The sequence below is a fragment of the Quercus lobata genome, chromosome 2 (genome assembly GCF_001633185.2).
Source record: "Quercus lobata isolate SW786 chromosome 2, ValleyOak3.0 Primary Assembly, whole genome shotgun sequence".
In the NCBI taxonomy this organism is placed as follows: Eukaryota; Viridiplantae; Streptophyta; class Magnoliopsida; order Fagales; family Fagaceae; genus Quercus; species Quercus lobata.
In genome coordinates, this window is record NC_044905.1 from 13,856,927 (window position 1) to 13,881,132 (window position 24,206).

General features: G+C 34.1%; 1 protein-coding gene across 2 annotated transcripts; it reads left to right on the forward strand.

Annotated features, from left to right (window-relative positions):
• Positions 1-592: 592 nt before the first annotated feature.
• LOC115977777 (cytokinin riboside 5'-monophosphate phosphoribohydrolase LOG5-like) lies at positions 593-2,344 on the forward strand. 2 transcript variants are annotated; one of them, XM_031099795.1, is made up of 7 exons: positions 593-925; positions 1,037-1,191; positions 1,298-1,328; positions 1,482-1,581; positions 1,660-1,730; positions 1,833-1,976; positions 2,102-2,344. In XM_031099795.1, the coding sequence occupies exons 1-7, from the start codon at positions 710-712 to the stop codon at positions 2,198-2,200; spliced, it is 816 nt and encodes a 271-aa protein (XP_030955655.1). In that variant the 5' UTR covers positions 593-709; the 3' UTR covers positions 2,201-2,344. The 2 variants fall into 2 exon arrangements, with proteins under 2 accessions (XP_030955655.1, XP_030955656.1); XM_031099796.1 differs by having other exon boundaries at positions 600-925; positions 1,094-1,191.
• The last annotated feature ends 21,862 nt before the right edge of the window (positions 2,345-24,206 follow it).

The window sequence follows — 24,206 nt, forward strand, 5'->3', positions numbered from 1 at the left end:
GACTTACTATTCCTCTAACTCTTATTCAATCTTTTACAAGGCAAGTTCAATTTGGTATGGCTTGTATTTTTTGTACGTGTAAATTTTTTTTAATATACTGTTAACCTATTTTATTTTCTACCACTCAAACCATTTTTATTTTACATGGCTCATAATCTACCACTTTAGTAGTTGTGGAAAAATTTGTTATTAGACTTATTCATAGTATAAGGGCTAACCAAAATAGAGTGAAGGAGTAAATGATTAATGAGCAGTATTTATTACATATAAATAGTTGTATACAACTGTGACAACAATTAAAATTGTGATGTCACTTGAAAATCGTAATTTCAAGTCATGATTTTAGTTACTTTTAAAAATGTGTAAAACTATGTAAACAGTCGTGTGCAACAAGCTTTAACTTATAATTAATTAGACAAAAGTGGATAATTATTTTTATGGCTAATTTAAGTGGATGAAATTTTTGTGAACTCATAGTAGACAAAACAAAATGAGACAAAATGAGAGTGCACATGATTCATTAGCGTTGAGCCGTTGAGAACACTGACAATGCATTCCAAGTTCTGGTTGGCGAAACTATTACAACAAAAGATTCCAAGTTCCTAGCTCTAGCTCCACGTGGTGCCTAAGGGTTCCATGGATGACCATTCTATTCATGTTTTTTGCTGTGTGTCTATAAATATATATCCTCTACGCTTAATTTAGGCAGATGGAATCCGACTCGAAAAGTCTCAAGAATACTCTGAGCTTATCTAACCAAAGAAGGACAAGAACACACACACCAAAAAAAAAAAAAAAAAAACAGAGAGAGATGGAGGAAAATATAGTGAAGTCAAGGTTCAAAAGGGTTTGTGTTTTCTGCGGAAGCAGAACAGGCAAGAGGACTTGTTATAGTGATGCTGCTCTGGAACTAGGCCAAGAGCTGGTACCCTTTTCATGCCTAGAAATTATTATTATTATTATTATTAGTATTATGTTTTTGGATTTTCAATTGCTTTACCTGTGAATTTAATCAAACTGAACATTGAATTTCAAGTATCTTCTTGGTCCTGTACTTACTGATCAAGGAGTTATCTTGGTTTTCTCGAGGAAGGTCTCTAGGAGGTTGGATCTAGTTTATGGAGGAGGAAGTGTTGGATTAATGGGCTTAGTTTCTAAACAGGTCCATCGAGGTGGTGGACATGTTATAGGGTACAATCTCTACAATTTCTCATTATGATTTCTAGTTTGGAATAAAATCTTTGTGCCCATTTTGCGGCTTAAAGTTAACTAACTTGTTTGTTGGTTTTATTCACAGAATCATTCCCAAATTTTTGATGGACAAGGAGGTAGTCTAGAACGTAGAATAATAATTAAACTATTAGATTCACGGATTTCATAACAGTTTTTTTTTTTTTTTTAAATGATAATTTGTATATATTCTCTATTTTAGTCAACAAGTTCTTTGATGATTTATATTTGGTTTGTTCTTTGTTGAGCAGATAACTGGGGAAACAGTTGGGGAGGTCAGGATAGTAGCAGACATGCACCAGAGGAAAGCAGAGATGGCTCGCTATTCTGACTGTTTTATTGCTCTTCCAGGTCTCCCTCTTTCGTTTTCTCTCGGACTCTGAAATTGTGGACAATTCATGAATTGCTGATTTTTATGCATATGATTAGGTGGGTATGGAACTTTGGAAGAGTTATTGGAAGCTGTCACATGGTCCCAACTTGGGATCCACGATAAGCCTGTAAAGCAACTTCATGATTCAGTCTAAAATTTGAAAGCTAGTTCGCACATATATTGGAAGATCAAAACCTGACTTTTTTTTTTTTAATGCATAAATCAATAGGTGGGATTGCTTAATGTCGATGGGTACTACAACTCTCTCCTCTCTTTCATAAACACAGCCGTGGAAGATGGATTTATCAAGCCCTCTCAGCGCAATATAATCGTCTCTGCTCCAAACGCTAGAGAACTCATTCAAAAACTCGAGGTGGGTTTCTCTCGCTCTCTGTAAATAAGAATTTACGTTGTCCTAATTAATTAGCTTTCTCTTTCTCTCTTTGTGAATAAGAATTTTAAAATTGTCCTGATTTAGCCTTTTGTTTGTTTGATTAGGAATACGTGCCTGTGCATGATGGGGTAGTTGCTAAGGCCAAGTGGGAGGCAGAACAGGCGGAGTTCAATGCTTCTTTGCAGACTGATATAGCTCGTTAAGTCAATAGAGACCACGAGTGAATCTTTTAGGTTTCATTTTGCTTTTCTTTAACCTTGAGAAAAATGCTAAGACTAAGTAAATTTACACAACTTTTGTTGCGACTTGCCATATGGTGAGATGTGAGTGGTAAAAATGTGGATCTATATGAGCCAGTGGCGAAGCTAGGATTTCAAGTCAGGAGAGGCAAAATTAAAAGACAAAATTGAAGGTAAAATTAATCTAAGAAATATTAATCAATACTAATAACAAAATAAATAAACGACTATATGCCAAAGTCATTGTCATACATAATCTAATATAAAATTTTACTTTAATTCATTTTTTTCCATTTCTAATTAAATTTACTCAATTACAAATTCTACTTCGATAGAAGCTCGTTTAGAATTTGACCTGTACATACTACTATGTTGTATATGTTACTCAATACCGTGAATGCCTTTAAAATGTTATGTAGGCATTTGAGTTTATAGCAAAAACTTTGGTTTTTTTTTTTTTTTTAGATCAGCGAAAACTTAGGTTGAGACTGAAAATGGTTGATTACAAGAGAAAAAAATTGTAAATAAGAGGCGGACTAGTGAGGTGCTACAGTTTGGTATCACTATATTTTTTTTCCCAATCCTATTCAGCGAAAGTTGTGTGCAAAACCAATGTACTAGTAGGTGAGATCCATTCTTTAATAAAAGTGCTTCTTCGGTGCTTTGTGAATGTAAAATTGTCTTCTTGTTGACAAGTTAGCCATACATATATGGTAAAAACCAAAAAGTTGTTTATGTCAGGAGGGTCAAATTACATTTTACTACGTTTATTAATAGTTTACTACTAATACATAGAGAATTTTTGAAAAAGTCAGGGGCAGCTGCCCCCTCAACCCCCGACATAAACCCATCACCACATTCCTACTTCTCATAATTCATTATGTGAAAAGTTATAGTAAAAATTATGTAAATTTACGTTATCAGAGCATTAGCATTGAAGAATGCTAATGCTATATCTAAGGCCTTTTTGGCATTTCATAACTCAAAAATCTTTGCATCAAAAAATGGTATACCTCACTATTGCAAAATTTTTTACAATAGTGCTACAATACAATTCTAAACTTAGAATTGTACTGTAGCACTATGGTAAAAAATATATATATATATATATATATATTTTATTCCACCTCTTTTCCGTTGGAATCAGATCCTTAGCTGAAAAAAAGTGATGATATGTAAGAAATAATAAAGAAAGATTAAAAAATAATATTTTAATGAAAAAGTGAAATAATAGAGTTTTTAGATGTAGAGTGTATTATAAAATAGTATGGTATAATTGATAAAGAAACTTTTTAAGATGGTAAAATAAGATAGAGTAGCATTCTTCAGTGCTGAAGCTCTAACCATTCTCTTAGCTTCGGCGGCAAAAAAGTATCTCCGTTTTTGTTGTTTGTACTTATTGGTCTAGTCTACAAGGATAAAGTAGGAAGTTCGACTAGTCAATGTAAGAAATTCGGTAGATTGTTTTTACCTTTTTAAGGGGAAAAAGCTCTAAAAATAGCAAATAATTTATCCCAAAAAGGAAAAGAAAAAATATATTTTTGCACTTCAATTTTATTACCTTAAGGGAAAATTTAAAATAGTAGCTATCTATTCTATCCTGTTGCGTTGGTTCTTGGTTCTTGTGCATGCTCTGGAGAGTAATGTTTCAGACATGATAATGTTTACAATATTTTCAAAAAAGTTGAGTTAATAAATTTTTAGTGATTTTCATCTAAAACTACCATTGCCGTTACTTTTGATGGTGATTGGTGAGTTTGATTGTGAAGTGGAAATGTATAACGAATTGATGTTCTAACCTTTGGTCATATTATTAATTTCATCCGTGGATTCTAATTAGCTCAACTGGTAAAGTATCTGATAGTTGTATAAGAGATCTGGAGTTCAATTTTCGCCTATACCAAAAACTGATTCGTGTCTTGGTCTGATGATAAAGAGTTATCATTAGAAGTAGATACCATAGGTTAAAACTTTCTAAAAAAAAAAAAAAATCATCCAAAAACTTTCTGGAGCAATAGTTTAGTGCATGGAACTTAAAACCTCCATGATTATGGTACGTCCATCGAGTCCATTAAACTTATTATCTTATTGTCCTAAAAGGATATCTAACATAATACTATAGTTAAATGGAAGAATTACTATAAAAAGGAAATATTTTCTCGTATAATAGTAATATAAGAATTACATTTATTATTTTTAAAATATCTTATTTTATAAACACTCAAGAGTATTTGTCATTATATTTCTTACAAGAATACAATATGTACGTAACTGCATTACTTAACGATTTAGGAGCAATAGTTTAGTGCATGGAACTTAAAACCTCCATGATTATGGTACGTCCATCGAGTCCATTAAACTTATTATCTTATTGTCCTAAAAGGATATCTAACATAATACTATAGTTAAATGGAAGAATTACTATAAAAAGGAAATATTTTCTCGTATAATAGTAATATAAGAATTACATTTATTATTTTTAAAATATCTTATTTTATAAACACTCAAGAGTATTTGTCATTATATTTCTTACAAGAATACAATATGTACGTAACTGCATTACTTAACGATTTAGAATGTAAATCTATACAGGGACGGAGACAAGCTTTGACGTGGGGGGCAATGGCAAATATATATATATATATATATATATATATATAATTTTTTTTTTTGAGAAATAATTACAACATACTGCTAACCTCGCAGTTCAAACCCATTCCCCCCTATACCCCCAAGCACTTTGTGCATGGGGAGGTGTCAATTCAGCTACAAGTCCTTTGGCATATATATATATATATATATATATATATATAAGTATATACTTGGGTACTAATTTTAACAATTTTTTTTTCTATAAAATTATACATTGTCCTCCTTTAACAATATCATTAATTTTTTTAAGAGTAATGTTATTACTACAAACTTTTCTACAACATTTTTACAAATTGTTGAGGTAGAAAATTCATATTGGTTCGCACTTGGTCCACCGCTTACACCACTATTTTACTTAGCAATAACCACTCACTACATTAATAATTTGTAAAAAAGTTTGTAACTCTAGCATTCCTCCTTGTAAAGACCATAAAAAAAATCTATAAATCTAAAATCTAAAACAAAATATACAACCCAAAAAATTAGCACAACAACAAAAATTACCAATAATAAATCTAAAGCAAAATAAGCCCAATTAACCAATTTTACCCAAAACAAAAAACCCAGCCCTTTAAAAAATTCTAAATAAAATTATTTTGTCCTTACCCAGCAGCAACATCAAAGTCACAAATACCAAAAAAATAAGTCTCAAGTGGCTAAGTAGTAGTAGAGCCAAAGGTCGAAGCTGCCGCACATAGCCAACAACAGACCTACCCGCCTAACTTCAAGTCCTGGCTCCTTCCCTGAATCTACGTTTGTCATTATGGTTTCTAATATAGCTTTCGTCCCCCCTTAACACACACACGCACATATATATATTCATGCTTTTTTTTTTTTCGAACAATTATCTTGCAAATAATAAAAGCTCTAATCCACGGGAATGTTCAAATATCAAGTTAGTTAAACCGGCCACTTAAACCAACCTTGGAAGTTCGAGGCTTTCCCTCCCCCTCTCAACCAATCAATGGATCATAATCGTCAAATATTTACTTTCAAATTCATAGTTTAATTTGTGCAACATCATTATTCACATGGTAGTACTATTAACATCACTTTTAATTTATATCAGTGACAAAATATTACTTTTTATATATATATATATATGAAAATAATTTCATATACCATTTAAGTTAAAATTGTAGTTGTGTCAAGTGGCTATATATCTTCTCTCTCTTAAACAAGTGACTACATTTCTATTAACTATTATAATAATTCACCTTAAATGCTTGGAAGATTACGACTGATTTTTTTTTTTTTTTTTAATGAAAGTTGATAGTATTCCTTCTCAAAAAAGAAGAAGAAAAAAGTGCCTGGAAGACTAGCGGGTCCATTTGCCAAGGTTGCAACATATATTATATAAGTATTTCTAACATTTCAAATAATAAAAATTTGTTATGGAGACAAACCAAAAACCTCCCGGCGCATGATTAGCCTTTTTTGCTATCGTGCGCTTGAGCCTATCTTGGCCGCTTCGAGAGCTCTAGCTCCGTCCTCGACCATTCCCTACCCTTCGTGGGTATTTCTCTACTCTTGAGTGAGTCTCATTTGCCCTGTTCGTGGGTTTCCTTTACTCCTTGTGAGTATTGTCTTTCTGCTACTGTTCGTCGGCCATCGATGAGTCTCACTCCGCCAGTAGTAAGTGTTTTTCTTTGGCTAGTGGGTCTCGCAGTTATTTATTTTTAGCCATCACCAAATCAGTTCCAATCTTCGACAGTGATTCGTCTTTTTTGGTGAGTACTCTTCCATCTAGATTTATTATTTTCCATTGCTATAATTGCTAGGTTTCTTTGAGGTTTGATGCTATTTTTGGTTTTGGAATTGTGAAGCTATTAGATTTAGATGTTGTAGTCCTTTAATTATTGAGGGAGGGTTTTATATTAAATTGTTGCTCTTGTCTTGGGTATGAGAATTCAATCTTGGAATTGTCGGGGTGTTGGTAGAGTCCTAACAGTCATAGCTCTCAAGGCTTTGGTTCATAGAGAAAGCCCAGATATTATCTTCATCTCTGAATCTAAAGCAAAGTCTCCTAGGGTAGAAAAAATCAAAGAATGTTTGAAGCTTAGAGGATGCTTTTGTGTAAATGCGTAAAACAAATCTGGTGGCTTGGCTTTATATTGGGTTCATGGTGTTAGTTTGGAAGTAATCTTTGACAATAAAAATATCATTGCGTGTTTAGTATATTCTGATCCACTTACAGATGTTTGGCTTCTCCTTCTTGTTTACGGACCTTCTAAAGTTACCCATAGAGAAGCATTTTGGGATTTAGTCACAATCATTACAACAACATTTTCAGGCCCATGGATGCTTTTGGGCAATTGCAATAGTTACAGTTCTAACTTCAATAAGTGTGGTGGGAGCAGTAGAGGGGATTATTCCTCCAAGCCTTTTCGTAACTTCCTATCCAATGCAGCAGCTATTGAGCTTGGGTTCCATAGGCCCCAATATACATGGGTGGGTCGTAGAAGTGGTGGAGTTCATGTAAGAATTAGATTAGACCAGGGGTGCTACAACCAAGAGTGGCAGGAGATGTTTCCTAATGCAGGAATAAAGCATTTGGTTGCCCCTGCCTCTGACCACAAGCCTATACTTCTCGATACTCATTTTGAAAATAACAAATCAATAAACCATTCCGCTTTGAGGCAATGTAGGTAAGAGATCCTGTGTGTGAGGAAGTCGTTGACCAAGCTTGGAGAAAAGACTTTTTTGGATCCCATGGATTCAATCTAATAAAAAAAAAACCCCCATACAAGTTGCATGTTGAGTAAGTGGAACAAAACCATTTTTGGACAAACCAAAACTAAAATCCAAGATCTAGAAAGGCACATCGAGGAAATTCAGTCAAAACCTCCCAGTAAAGAAACTTTAGAGGAAGAAGCAAGTCTTATGATGGAATTAGAAGAGTGGCAAACTAGAGAAGAGCTTAGATTGAAGCAAAAGTCCCGTGAGTAATGGCTAAAAGAGGGGGACAAGAACTCAAAATTTTTCCATGCCTCGACTTTGACCAGAAGAAGAAGAAACAATATTTCAGAGATTAAATTAGAAAATGGGCAGAGAATTTATGGTAGGGAGGATATTGAAAAGTATTTTGAAAATCATTTCAATGAGATATATAGCACTTCAAATCCATCCTTTTCTACTAACTTGGAGAATCTAATTGAACCAAGTATCTCGGCAACCAAAAATGAAAAGTTGCTCAAGATCCCTTTAGAAGAAGAAATTCAAAGAACTATCTTTGATATGAACCAACTAAAAGCCCCTGGGCCAGATGGTATGCCTAGATTATTTTTCAAAAAATTATGGCATATTTTCAGGAAGCAGCTCATACAAAAAGTTCAAAGTTTTTTCAGAGATGAATGGCTACTAAAGGATATGAACAAGACCTTCATCATCCTAATCCCAAAGGTTCAAGATGCTTCTAATTTTGGGCACTTCAGACCTATTAGCTTATGCAATTTTTGTTACAAAGTTATCTCAATAATTTTGGTGGCAAGATTACAACCTTTGTTGGATAAACTAATAGACCTTGCACAAGTTGCTTTTGTCCCTAACAGAAATATAGCAGAGAATGTTTTGTTGGCCCAAGAAGTTGTGCACTCTTTCTCCACCACTAAGAAGAAAAAGGGGTTTATGGGATTGAAGTTAGACTTTCAAAAGGCTTATGATAAATTGGAGTGGCCTTTCCTAGTTCAAGTATTAAAAAATTTTGGTTTTCATCAGAAGTTTATAAATCTCATATATCAATGTATCTCCACTTTGAGTTTCACTTTTTTGCTAAATGGGGGAAAGGGTCGAATCATCAATCCTTTGAGAGGCCTAAGACAAGGGGATCTCCTATCCCCTTATCTTTTCATTATTGGGAGTGAAGTTCTAGCTAGAATGATCAATAGAAGCACGACCCAAAGATTAATTAATGGCATTAAGATTGCCCCTTTAACACTTGGAATCTTAAAACTCTTCTATGCAGATGATGTTTTATTGGTCTGCAAGGCAAAACATTGAAAGATCAATGAGATTATGAACATCCTAAGAAAATATTGTGAGTGATTAGGCCAACAAATCAATTTTGAGAGAATTCCTTTATTCCTCTCAAGTAGTAAGAAGAAGGAGTTTGCTTATCTCAAAGAAAATCTTGAATCTAAGGTAAGTAGTTGGAAGAGCAAATCTTTGTCATGGATGGGAAGAGCAACACTAGTGAAATCAGTAGCCTTGGCTACTCCGCTATATACTATGTCAAGCTTTCTCATACCAAAATGTCTATGTGAGGAGATGGACAGCATGTTAAGGAAATTTTGGTGGAGCCCATCAAAGAATTCAAACAGCTATTTTACTCCTCTAGCTTGGGACAATTTATGCCAACCAAAAAATTTGGGTGGCCTTGGTTTTAGGCACTTTTCTGATATCAATATGGCCCTCCTCTCCAAAGTTGCTTGGTGGATTTTAAATCAGTCCAATCGACCATGTGTGCAAGCACTTATTGCCATATACAAGGTGAGAAGAAATTGGCTTAATGCTAAACCATCCAAAAAGGCTTCTTCGTCATGGAAGGGTGTAGAATCTACTAGGCAAATTCTTGTGGCTGGAGCTTGTAAGCAAGTCAGCAATGGTTAGAGTATTCTCACATGGGAAGATCCTTGGGTTCCAGACCTACCAAATCATAAACCGGTGCCTTTGTCACCTAAAAATCAATCAAATTACCTAGAGGTGTCATAGCTTCTAACTCCAGATAAATCAAGGTGGGAAGAGTTGAAACTCTATGAATTATTTACTGAAGACTCAACCAAAGCTATCAAGAGAATTCCAGTCAAAGTAAGCTAAAGGGAGGATAATTGGTTATGGCTGAAATCCCATAATGGGAAACACTCAGAGAAGTCGGCATCTAAGGAAATTCTAGCTCTATCTGATCCCATTGAGCTTGACCAGGTGAAGTCAAAAGTCTAGAAATCAAAAGTACATGATAGGCTTAAAATGGTCTTATGGAGAGTTGCCCCAAATATTCTTCCCACTAAGCAAAAATTAATAAGATTCTTCCCATCCATGGACCCCAATTGTCCTCTATGTGATGCCTCACCTGAATCCACCTTACTTTTTTTTGTATTCTATCATGCAGCTAGATCTTTGTGGGTTGGTCATGTTTGGGGGGTGCAAACCAAATGCAATGCAGTTTTATAATCCAAGTTAGTTTATAAACTTTTGTTTATCTCTCCAAGTTTCTTTCCATGGCTCTTCTGACAAGGAGGAGTTCCTTTTATTTGGGGCTTTGGTGTTGAAGCAACTATGGTTTGCTAGAAATCAAGTTGTTCATAAAGGAATTAAGTTTTTCCCAAATAAAAATCTCCAAATCATCTTGAAAAAATTTAATGAACACCTTGTTGTGCTCACTAATCTCCCCCTAGTGTCCCTAAGACCATTTGTTTCTTCTTGGAACAGGCCTGAGCAAGGAGCTGTAAAGATAAATTATGATGTGGCAGTGGGGCTGGACCATTCATTTATTGCCATTGTGGCGAGAGATTGGAGAGGGGCTCTGATTTTCTCCTTGTCTAAACGGGTGGAAACCAACCTCCCTCTCCAAGCAAAGGCTAAAGCCATAAATTTGGTGACTCGTTTAGTAGTTGATCGTGGTTTTGAGAATGTAGTGGTTGAGAGTGATGCCAAAGCATATATTGAAGCTCTTAAAGCCCCTACTGATGTCGTGCCTTGGAGAATCTCAACCATATCTGCCGATACTCTTTCTTGGACATTCCGTGGCCAGCAATTTGTTTCTAGGTGGAGACCAAGAGAATCAAACAAAGCAGCCCATGTACTAGCTTCCCGGTGCTTTGGGAAAAATTTGTCAGGATGTTTTGTTCAGGGTCATGCTCCTAACCCTTTTATGGATGTAATAAATTCAGAGGAATTTAATGTTGTAATTGCTACTTAGACTCTGTTTCTTTGTGTTTGTTAATAAAACTTTATGTTCATTTTTAAAAAAATTGTTATGATCGAAAAGCACTCCTTTAGGCGTATTGGTGTAATGATGAGACACGAAATTCCAATAGAGTAGAGAGCCAATAGTATAGAGAGCTTGCATTTGACTAGAAAAGAGTTACTATATTTTTGTTAATTAAATGCTGGTAGTGTGGTCTGGTGGAGATTCATATAGCTTTAACTATCCGGATATTCATATATTTTTGTTAATTAAGTGCTATATTGTAGTTTCTCCTTCTACTACCAAATCAGCTTTTTTTAAACCTTTTTTTTCCATGTCAACATGAAAACGATTAGAACTAATCCATCACAAGTTTTACTTGACTAAAATAACATAACATGAAACAAGTTTAGCTTAATTTTCTTTTATTTTTATGAAAAACATTAATTAAATAATAATTATCTCTAGTTTTTTCTACGAATTCTCTGTTTCATATTTTTATATTTATAAACATTTGGTATTATATAAAAATTAATAATATACATTTCAGTAATTAATCAATTATCTTTTTGTTTATTTATTAATTTATTTTTTGCTTAAATATGTTTTTTATCCTCAATTTTTAGGAACAGTTTTATTTGGGTCATCAACAATTTTTTTTAATGTCAAACAACCTGACTAACGAAAAATACTGATGTATCTAACAGAATGCTTACATGTCACACTAAAAGGCTAATTATAATATAGAAAAAAATTATTTAACTATCTTGCGGTTTTGTTAACATCTTGCTTCTACCCTGTACTGTAGTTTAAGATAGCAGCACTGCTGTCAAATGCCTAACATCTTCCTTCTAGTTGACAACCCAGAAATGGAACTCCTTTAGAGATCCTTTAGCCCATTTTAGTAGGAGCCTAAATAGTAAATACCCTTTCACTAGATTAGGGGGTCTTCTTTCTTTTGCTTCATTTTCCTCAATTTTCTTGGTAAGCAAATAGTACGAAATCAGTTCACGATCGTATTGAAATACATTCACACATTAACTAGATAACAAATTTGAAAAGTTTAGCTCATAAGTGATTTTAGTCCTTAAAATTAAACTTATTGCTTTTAATCCTTTAGATGATGTGAACAAATAAAAAACCGACATGTTATATTTTTGTAAGGACTAAAACTGATTACTGTAAGTTTGTTAGGGATTAAAATCAATCACTTTAAGTTTATTAAAAACGAAATTAAAGTATTCACTTTAACTTTGTTAGAGACTAAAATCAGTCACTTTAATCATTAACTAAAATTTAGGCACCGACTTATATTTTGGACAAAATATTTGTTAGAACTTTGAAGACCAAAATAAAATCGATTCTGAAAATTGAGTAGCATGTTTAAACTATTTTTTTAAGTGATAGAGACTCGAAGAGAAAATAACGACAAACCATGATGAGGACATATCCTCTCTCAAAAAAAAAAAAAAAAAATGATGAGGACATATCAATGGCCTCTTAAGAAAATAGCTATAGGTCACTTGCTCTTGTTGATGCCTGCACATACCACCTATGCTACGGTAATTTTGCTCCTTTGCTTTTTGTTTTCTAAACCTAGCTAGGTAGATATATCACACAAGAATTTGGCTCCTCGAATATTTACTTTGAATTTGGATAGTGTATATTACACCCACCTTATTATATACATTCTTACACACAGTTCAAAGTGTGTATGCTTAGTATGTAGTTTTTAACTAGGAAGCACGGACATAAACACGAATGTTGGTATGCACACGAGTACAATACAATAACGAATAATTTTTAAAAAATTATAATAATATAAAATGACTAATATAACATAGATACAACACAGCCCTTAATTGAAGTGTACTTGGTTCTTACTTTTTTTACCTTTGATATTTACATTCCGCAGTAGGTAGGTGACATTTATGGTCGTGTAAAATGTCAAGAGTTTGCATGATGTTTGTGTGAAAAGCATGATGATAGGTGTCCAAAAACCGGACACGGGACATGTATACTTCTCTGTTCGTCGTTTTTCTAATTCTGACTTCTGATGGTCATAATTCATAACATTAACAGGACTTTGTGTTGAGCTTGGTGCAACGATTCACACCTGTATCTCAATCAGTGCACTGGAGGAAGATGAGGATAGCTATCTTTATGGAAGTTACGACTTAAAACTTAAAAGAGTACATAGTCTTCTTTTGGTATTATATCGAATAATGCTAGTTTGTCAGTTTGCATCTTGTTTTGTGTGAAAAATTAAAGCATGTGTATATGGAAACAAGACACAGGACACAGGACACTTTGTTAGCTATGCCCTATCCTAAGTTCTAGGACTCTGACCTCTCCTAACCTTGAATCACTCTTGTACGGAGCTCTCGTCACTTTCTTTTCAAAACGGTTGGTATTATTTTCATAATATTTTCTATATAAATTTTAATTAATTAATAAATTGTTATTAGTTTTAAATTAAACTCATCATTTAAAATTATTTTTTTACCTACTAGTAAAATCTACCACTTTAAATTTGTTATGAAAATATTGTAAATATAATATTTCTCTTAAAAACAACTTCATCTACCATCAATAAAGCTGGTTACATGCTTTCTTTTCCTTTATTATTTTATATTTAAATTTATATTCTCTATTACTTACTAATTTGATAAGTAATCTTTTGCCCTATCCTGTATATTTTTAATTGAATATCGCACGACATATTAGGACACCAACAATTTTGTAACACTCTCCATCAACTTTATACCCTAGGAGAACCAATGTAACTCTCCACAACTCTTATTTATTATTTTCACTCAATACCAACCAGCAATAAAGCGAATCATATGCATCACACAACACTGATAAGAACAGGGGGACACACAATTAAGACTCAATCGATCTAGGCCATACACCTTGGCAATGTCAGCATCAACATCAACTGAGATGTTGACGTTCTTTGTCTTGATTGTGCACCCAAGATCTTGACACCACTTTTGGTATACAACAAATCACAACATATTACTTAACAATTATATTAAAAAAAAAAATAACGTACTATATAATAAAAGTTAGATTTCAAAAGTCGTAATTGCGCCAAGTAACTATTTTCTTTATATAACAAATAACAATCTTCTCTATGGGACAAGTGGTTACACTTTTTTCTTTTTTTTCATTCTTTTTGATAAATATAATAATATTTCAATTTATGACGTCTGCTTTATAATAATTACTCTTTATTATCAGGTTAATACACCAAAGTATCGAGTTAATATGGTTTACTCTAGTCAAAACTCTATCACCTAAGGTTCAATATATTTAAAATTCTTCTACTTTTTGTTTTTTGTTTTGTTTTGTTTTGTTTTTTTGTTTTTTTTTTTTTTGAGAATTCGTTCAAGGACTCCCACTAAGATTCTATTACCAAAAGTTTCAACTAATTTAACATAAAATTTAATATTTATTCTACTTCGATTATATAACAAAATTTGGTAATTTAATATAGTTTTTTTTTTAGGATAAAAAAGTATACTCTTTTGATAGATTCAACATAATTTCAAATTATAACACCAAGATTACTCTTTATCATTTGGTATAGTCGGAGTTTGAACCTTATATCTCTTATTTGGATAAAAAAATATTTTACTAATTGAGCTAACTATAACCCAAATTTAATATAATTAAACTAACACAGTGCATACCATATTCATGCCAAATGACTCAATACTTGTATGTATTACACAACGAAAAATTAATGTATTTTTGTCCTGTTATTAATTATAAAGATGGTTAATTTTGGAACATTTGTATTAAAAAAAAAAAACGTTTAAATTTATATCTTCATTCAATTGTCATTAAAAATAATAAAAGACTCAATTTCACCTTTTGATTTTAAGAAAGTTTTGATTAGCCATTCAATTGGATTAATATCAGTGGGAGACTCGGAGTTACCTATTTCAAATTTGAAAATTTTTTATTAGAATCAGAAATTTTAAAGTTGAATAAAAGATTAAATTGTATCCAAGTTCATGATTCCACCCACATCAGTTAAAAATGTTTTGGCATTATATTAGCCTTTAGGGCATTCACATCTAGCCAAATTAGTTTGAGGTTAAAAATAAAGCTAAAAACTCCAAAAACTCACACACATCAGCCTCCTCAAACTACCCGAAAATTTTAGAGATGTGAAATTGTACGCCACATCCAGCAAGCATCATTCATCGCCAAAAGTAAAAATAATTTTTTTTTTACTCTCTCTCTCTCTCTCTCCTCTGCAACCTTCCTCCTCTTCCTACTATTTTCAGGCTTGCACCCCTCAAATCTGGGTTCTTGCAGTCGTGGAGGTCACCAATTCTGATATGGGTCTGCGTTTTTTGTGAGGTTGAAGAGGCTGAGGTGGGTTTGTGTTCTATGTGGGTTGTTAGTTTTTTTGTGGTTAAGGCATCTGGGTTTGTATTGTGGTTCAGACATATGAGTATTTTGTGGATGGGTTTGTGTTTATAAAGGAAAAGGTGAGTTTGTGTTTCATGGATGGTAGTGGACCAGTGGTGCGTCTGTGAAGAAGAAGATGGTGTTTTTTGGGGGAAAAGAATTAATAAAAATATTTATTTATTTATTTTTAGAGATAGAAAAAAAAAATTTTAATAGAGTAGAGAAATAAATATTGAAACTGATGAATGTATGTGTTTATTAAAGTAGCAAAAGTTGAGTTTTTTGGGTTAGTTTAGAGGAAATTTTGATGAGACTGATATGAATGCTATTAATAACATCCATTAGCCATTGTTCTTACTTCTTAATATATTTTAGCCTTTGGTGTACTATGCAAAATTTTTAAATTTCATTAAAGCATGAAATGGGATGAAATCAAAGAAGCCCCTTTGCCAAAATATATATATATATATATATAGGCAAAACTTAAGTATAGGGTCCGTTTGGATTGAATTTATTATTGCTAAAATTGAAAACTAAAAACACTGTAGCAAAATAATTTTTAAATGTGTGAATAGTACCGTGGGACCTATTTTTAATATTTTTTAGTACGTGAACAGTGCTATGAACAGTGCTGCTATAGTGATAAACAGTAATTTTTGTCCCCTGCACAGTGAACCCATGTGAGGTTACTGTTCACGCGCAGGGGAAAAAAAAAAGTGGAAAACATGAACTGAAGAAACGTGGACGTGCACCCCAAACACATATACAGTATCTTAAGTGTAATTCCTTAAATTCCCCAATTACATTACTACATGTATCAATTAATTCACATCAACATAAACGGTGTTAACCTATCTTTAAACATATCAATATTTTTTATTTAATTAAAAAAAACAAAATTCAGCCACCGTTCTCTCTTAAACAGATCTCAACCTCCACTACTCCTCCTCCTTCCATCACAAGCTCCTTTCCACACGACTGTCGACATCATCAAGCTCGCTAACGAGTTCCCAAGCCTTTGCTTTTGTCCTCCCATGGCATGAGGGTGATCCACTGACCCACCACCTACTGACATGAACTGCTCTTCTTTCTCCTCCATTGCTCACCAACACCTCTTGTTAGAAACTGAAAGGAATATAAAAGAACACCCAAAGTGGGCATGTCTCTTTTATAGCTCACCAAGAGTAACATCTAAGAGTTATGGAGTAATGACTTGAATCGTTACTCTACCCCACTATCTCACTCAATAAATATGGAATGCTTTGTATATAAACACCATGAGCAATACCCACTGGACATAGAAAGAATTATGCATTTTTCATAGTGTTCATAAAGTGTTGTAAGGCTTTTAGGTTGTGGGTTATGTTTTCATTACTCTAGTAGTGTGCAACACCATCAAAGAAACGTTTTTGTTCGTGGGATTCACAAATTGGAATACATAATGAGTTTGAATTGCTGGTTTGCATTGAGGCTAGCTTGGACAACGTAGAACAATCTCGAAACTCCTGTGTGATAATTGGTTTAAGCTAAGAAAGGTATGCCAAAAAATGGTTTGTTAATATTCCGCTACAGCGTCTTTGTTTCTTACACCTTTTTCTCCTCCTCTAACTCTATCAAAATCTCTCACTTCTGGGTTTTGCTTTTTATGGGTTAGATTTCAATGGATTAATTTATTTATGGGTTTTGCATTTTTTTCCCCTTCTAGATTGGATTTTTCTAATGTTGGAAATTTTGGGGTTAAGACTTTTTTGTTCTTCAAAGGGATGCTAGAGAAATTTTCAACGAGATAAAGGATGTTGGTGGCAGTGTGGTGGAGTTTGGAGAGGTTGTAAGGAAAGGAGGAGGAAGAGTGGAGTTGTGGAGGTTGAGGTTAGAGAGAGACGACAATGGCTGATTGGGTTTTTTTATTTATTTTTTATTTTAAGAGAAACTTTGTTAGCGTAATAAAGGAGGTTAACACTGTGTATGCTATCTTGGAGAAATACATGTACACCACTTGTAGTGATGTAATTGGAGAATCTAAGGTTATGTTTGATAACAATTTTTGTTTTCTATATACAAAAACTTGTTTTTTGGGAATATAAAGAAAAACCAATTTTCTTGTATTTTTTAAACCCAAAAACATGTTTAGTTAGTTGAAATTAAAAATATAGTTTTTTGAAAAAAAAATAGAAAATACTGAAATATGTTGTTACTAGAATTTGAATTCTGATGCTAACTCATTAAATGTGACAAATTTATCAAATCAGATGCGTGTTTTCATTAACTTTTGAAAACAAGAAACTGAAAAGTTTGAAAACAGTCTTTTGCATGTTTTGAATTTCCTTCACAAATTGAGTTTTGAGAACAGTTTTTATTTTCTGTACATTTTTGGTTGCCAAATAAATTTTTTAGTCTCAAAAATAGAAAATTGTTTTTGGAAATAAAAAATAAGAGAAAAAAACAGTTACCAAACATATCCTAAATAACCACTCCTAAGATATTATACTTAAGTTTCGCAATATTTATATAAAAGAAAAGAATTTGATAGAGCAAGTAGGAAGAAGCTAATTTTAGTTTTCAATTTGTGTGAATGATTGATCAACTTCACTCTTGGCCATGATAGTGGTTTTTTTTTTTAGTTTAAGCCTAATGTCACATCAGTTTTAATTTAGGCCACATCATTACTATGATACTCAACTAGATTTAGGATGAAACATGTTCGAACTAAAATTGATTAGTTTAAATTTTAGGACTAAAATTGTTTCTACAGTAAATTTCAGGATCAACAACGTGTGTTTCTTTAAGTTTTAATACATTTTTGATATCTTATACGCCAGTTAAAGAAATACTATGACTCACTTTGGTTTATTTTTTATTGCTTTTTTTGGACATTTCATTTCTCATCTTTACCCAACAAAAAGAAAAGAAACTCCCATATTATTTATCTCATTTTATTATCTCCATTCTCTATTAGAAAATCTCAAACTACACACAATCAAAGAAAATCTCATATTTTAGTAACTTCTAAAGCATTTGATTTCTTGATATAGTAAATTTTGTAAAGGATTAGTACCAATCTTTTACCTTTCTTAAAAGGACCATATCTCCAAAAAAATAAAAATAAATAAAATAAATAAAAGGATCATATCTCTGGTGGCAAAGTGATGGCATATAGGCCCAAAGGTTAAGACGTAATGTAAAGGAGCCTATAGGCCCAGAAAATTGTAGATTTAGACCGTCACTTGGGACCAGGTCATGTCGCAAGTACTAGCATGTCACATTTTGTAAATGTCCAGTCAATCATGTAATCTAGGCCTTACACAGATTAAGTCATACCCATTTTAGTGTTAGATCCGTAAAACCAAGAAACTTCACTCTCCAAAATGCTGTAATACAGTTGAAGTTACTTTTTAGGCCAGGAGTGGAATTTGTTGTAATTTTTTTTTTTTTTTTGAAAAGCATTTGTTGTAATTAAAATAAAATAAAATGCTTTCAGAAATCCATCAATCTCAGATTTTATATTTCAAAATTACAAATAATTGGCATTATATCTATACCCATGTTGATCATTAAAAAAAATCATAGAAAATATTTGAATAAGAAAAATTAAAATTTGAACAATAAAATAAATAATAATAAAAAATTAGCAACAATTACACATTATCCACCTAAAGTTTAAGGGGATTTTACTTTGCCACTTGTAGTTTAAAAGGTAACAATTTTTCCACCCGGAATTAATTAACTACATCATGCAGCTATAAGCACCCTGCATTACCATTAAAAAAAATACAATATGAGAATTAAAATCCCTTTTTTGATCTTTTGTCTCTTTGTTCGAAGAGACTGTGGGGCCCAATGATTTGAGGTCCTGGCCCGTTTATTCATTGGGGCCCAAGGCCCGAGCCGAGAAAGGTTATAACCCAGACTCAGTAATACGAGTCCAAAAGTAGTCTTGGGGCACAGTCGAGGACGATTTAGTCCTCGGCATGTCCGAAGTCTCACTGAAAGGAAGGGCAAAAACGGTATAGGAGCAGCTTGGAAAAAAATCTAAAAATATCTAGGTCAACAGATAAGGATACGCTGGAAAGTGTAAACGACCAGGAAAAGCTGCCCTTACTGCCATTCAATACTCTGCACCTGACAGAACCATACTATCCAGCTTTTACAACCACCCCCAACCACTCTAGGTATGGGCGGATGGGACAAGTATCAGTCCTGGAAAAGTCGATCCTACACGTGGACGAAGGATAAGGAACATATGCGAGTATAAAAGGAAAGGTGGGCAATCCAGAAGAGGGGCTGGAAAAAATGGCCAAAAACCAGAGCCTCCCAGCCTGCCTCTAGGAGAAAGACTCCCAAAGCGAACACGATTTAAACCATGTATGAATACCACGAAAAACCCGCCGTCTGGTGACTAAGGCCTAGCCTTTCAAACCCACGCTCCATAAATGATATTGTTTGGGCCTTTTCACGTACGAACCCAACACTGTTACGGGTCGTTACAAATCGAGTCCTTACAGAGACAATTATCTTTTGAATTCTCAAATCTAATAAACCAAAATCCTAAAACACTTGCACCATCCCTTTCCTCTCTTTCTTTTGTCTTCTTTTTTCCTTTCCTAATAATTCATTTTTTTCCCCTTTGTTTTCTCCTTTCTCTTGAGTCATCAACAAGTTTGTCTCTGCCTTTGTCACCCCATTGGATACCCAATACTCTTGATACCTAATTAACTTTTTGTTCACATGTCCTATCCCTTGTACGTTGTTTGGCTTCTCATGATTGACCTACCCTTTCATTTCACTCTCTGCCTCATGGGCGACATATATTTTACCGCAAAGGCTAGTGGTCTTGCATGCCTTGGGACAAGACATGGTGCATAGGTTACCATAAGGACTGAAATGGGATTAGGCCCAACATAGGATTGGGTTCTGGCCCAAGCGGCTCAAATAATAAATTTGTAGAGCATGGATGAAAGAACTAGATCTACTCCAGAAGAAAAACGATTAAACTTGGTAATTTAAGATTGTTAGACACACATAAGATGAGAAAATCTGTCCTCGAAGTAACTCGAGGGGTTTATATTATATTGTACTTTTTAAACAATAAGATCATACAAGAGTTCGCAGTCTTCTTCTCAAATTACTCGATTTTCTCCTCCCCCCCCCCCTATTTTGGTACATCTTCCTATGTTATATACTACAATCTTGGTATCATCCCTACCACACATGTGTAGGTTAGATTCAGAGAACTCCTTTCTATTCCATCCAGCACCTCCCAGAACCATTAACTAATAGCTGTAAGGCTGCTTAATCATTGTTCAGGCATCACTTCCACATTAATGTGGTCAGAGAGTTGGTTAGGAGGTATTTAATGCGGAGGTAGCAGCCTTTGAAGATTTTTGTTTATCCTTTTCCTTTTTCTACCCCTTGTCTAATGTCCAACCCTTATTTGTGATGTAACTTTAAAGAAGGTCCATGATGATATGACACTCTTACTGATCTCGGACACTAGATACCGAGATGGGTTTTCTCCTCGGACACTCATTGGACTTATCTCTTATTATCTCTACTATTCTCTTTATTCTGTTCCCCTTATAATTTCATTTGAACATTCTCGGATGGTCCAATGTCCTCGGATTGGGCCATTGGCTCAATTAGTACAGCCTTAACAGTACCTTCTAATTAAATGGCCCCCACAGTTACCTATTCTATTATAGTATCTGGCGCAAACTGCAAACTATGATGAGCTCTTGTATCTATTGCTTAAGGGCTATTACACAGTAAGGGTCATCCTACTGTGAAGGCCCTGACTGCTTCTTTGTATTGTTTATGTCACTTCTATTCAATCCAGTATCCATGGATCTACTCACAAGCATACACTTTTTTTCTTCTAGAGAAGATATGACATTCATTTCCTACAAACGAGGCCAATTTTTAATGCAGTTAATTACTAGGATAATTACATATTACCTACCTGTGTTTTAATCTGAATTTAACTTACCCACCCATGGTTTCATTTTTGACATTTTACTCACTTAAGGTTACTTCCGTTTAATCTCTGTAACCCACCTCTGTTAAAAAAAGAGGGGTAAATAAGTCTTTTTACACCCATTTTATGTCTCTCTTCTCCTAAAAAAAAAACAAAAACAAAACAAAAACAAAACAAAACCAAACAAAAGAAGAAAAAAGATTAAAATATGGTATTGGTTTCTCATAATTCACAAACATGAAGAACATATACAAACATTAAAAACATACACCCAGAAAATTAATACAAATCAAATCAAGCAAAACCATGAGAGAGAGAGAGAGAGAGAGAGAGAGAGAGAGAGAGAGAGAGAATTGTGGCATGGTTAAAGATTTTAGTTTGAAATCCTAGTTAACCACTAACCATACTTGCAAGTTAAAAATCTCTCTCACCCGACAAAACTAAAATATCAACCACTAAAATATTTGCTCTCAAAGGCTTTTGTTCTTCGTCTTCTTCCTTGTACTTATTTTTTGTGCCTGAAGTAAGAAGTTTATTAAAATCAAAGCATAACACAGTTAACAACATGACAACAGGGAGGATCAACAATTTCCAGCACTTAATTTCTAAAGTTTTGATTTTCAACATCCAAGATCTCACTCACACAAAGCCACTAGATATACATTGGCAACACCCAAGGAGAGGATCGACAAAGCTTGACCAAGGGAATAGAGATATGAGAGAGGAAGGTTTCAAAGCCAAGCAACAAACCCACCAGAAAAAATCACAACATCATGAACAGTAGAATAAAAATTACTTGATTTGCTGGGTGTAATAGAAGCAAAGTGAAAATTTCAAAACCAAACAACAACCCAAAACCCACGAAATCACCAAATCCACCACCAAATCGGTCAATATATTGAGCCCATGACCTTCAAAGCTGAGCTTCCTTTTATGAGAATTTGAAGGAGGTGGCCTCGGTGGCAATGGACTCTTCAATTTGGCCGCCATAGCCGACGATGGCTTGGATTTGGAGGGGATGGATGTCGAATCGAACGACGGCGCATTCTTCTTGGCTGATTTAGACTTCCGAAAGGGGCGTGGCTTGGAGGAACTATGGCTCGACGACAACGCTAGATTGGTGGAATTTGCCTTCCTCAAGTTCGTGTTTCTAAACCAAATCCATACCCATGGTGGAACATTTGTTTTGTGTTTATTGTGATCTGTGAGCTCTCTCTCTCCAAGCTTAAAATGTTGAAAATTTGTACGCGTGGATGGGAGTGTGTTTTGGGAGAGAGGAATGTTTGATCTGTTTCAGGTTGTGTTTTTGATAAAAAAAATGTGTTAGAGTAACATCTAAAAGGGAGGTGCGTTACAGAGTAGTGACAGAGGGAAGCATAAGTGGGTAAAGTGTCAAAAATGAAATTACAGTTTGGTAAGTTAAATTCGGGCTAAACCATAAGTGGGTAATCTGTAATTATCCCTAATTACTATTATGATTTAGCCCACAAACACCTATAAAATAGGGGAAAGAAAATTGGAAAATCACTAGAAATGAGTTGACGGGACACTTTTTGATGTCCAAGTTAGGAAAAACTCCTTTAAAGATGAAAAGTTTTCAAAGGAGATTTTTAGTATGACAAAATATTTATAACTTTCATGCAACTTTGTTTCCCTTTTATGCACCTGAAAGGGGTGGATTGCTTCGTCATCGTAACTTGAATTTCAAATTTAAATAGTAATGTCTTCCTTTGGTTTAAGGAACATCCTTTAAAGATATATTTTAGGATTTAAAGATCTTGGTAGTGATAAGTCGAATTCAAAAATGTTTCCAAACGATGGTCACTTCACAAGTATAAGTGCTTGTGAGGTGTAGGGGGCAAGGGTTGGGATTCAAGTCTTTAAAAGGGAGCTTTCACACACATATACACTTAGATTAGGCTAAAGTGGAATTTTTATCTTGTATAAAAAAAATAAAAATAAAAATGTTTCCATACGAGAGATTGGTAAATTTGTATCATTTTTTCCTACCAATGAGGAACAACTTAGCTGAACTACCACGTCATGCCGAATTTCTCTTGACTTGGTCAAATCGAATCGAATTGCCACATCATCAAATCATACTAAGAGCATTCACATCTAGTATTTTCAAACTATTCTATTTTACCATCTTAAAAGCTACTTTATCTACTATATCATACTATTTTACAATACATCCAATATCCTAACTTTTATTTTACAATTCAAAAAATTAAAATAATATAAATTATACAATAAAATAATAAACAAATTATTTATCTCTCTTTAATTTATGTCCCTGCCTCTCCCTTATTTTCTCAACAACCAAACAAACAATCACCACCACTGCCCACCAAAATCCCACTGGAACCAAAAAAAACAAAAACAACACAAAACAAAACCCAGCAAACCTATAGCAAAAACAACAAAATAACCCACTACCCACCACACCAACCCAACCAAACCAATCCAAACACTAGTCACAACCACGGTAAGAATCAAATGACAGAATCAAACCCAAATCAAAACCCACCACCCCATATCCAGATGGACACCCACAACAAGAACCACCAAGAAACCCACAGCAAGAACCAAACCTAGAAACTGGACACCATGCCACCATTGCCAAACCCACCAAATGCCGATCTCTATGTCGATCTCCACGCCGGTTTCATGCCGGTCTCCACATCGGTCTCCATGCCAATCTCCACCACACTAACCTTCATGCCACCACGTCTATCTCAACCGCACCACCAACCTCACCACCATGCCAATCTAAAAGAAACTGATTGTATTTTTGTATCTATGAGAAAGAAACAAAGAGAAAGAGATTGGAATGTGACTATTGGAACAGAGAGAGGGGCCAAAAAAACCAAAAGAAACCAAACGCCAGTCTCTAATGTCGATCTTCGTGCCGGTCTCCACGCCGATCTCAACCGCACCACCATGCTGATCTCAAACACACAAGTGAGAACTAAGGCTCCCCTTCTATAGAGAGAACCAGAGAAATGAGAGAG

Excerpts from the sequence above, each read along its gene's own strand:
- LOC115977777 (XM_031099795.1), top strand. The coding sequence starts at position 710 with ATGGAATCCGACTCGAAAAGTCTCAAGAATACTCTGAGCTTATCTAAC. Across the intron at positions 1,192-1,297 it reads GGTGGTGGACATGTTATAGG|AATCATTCCCAAATTTTTGA; the intron begins GTACAATCTCTA and ends TTTTATTCACAG. Across the intron at positions 1,329-1,481 it reads AATTTTTGATGGACAAGGAG|ATAACTGGGGAAACAGTTGG; the intron begins GTAGTCTAGAAC and ends TTTGTTGAGCAG.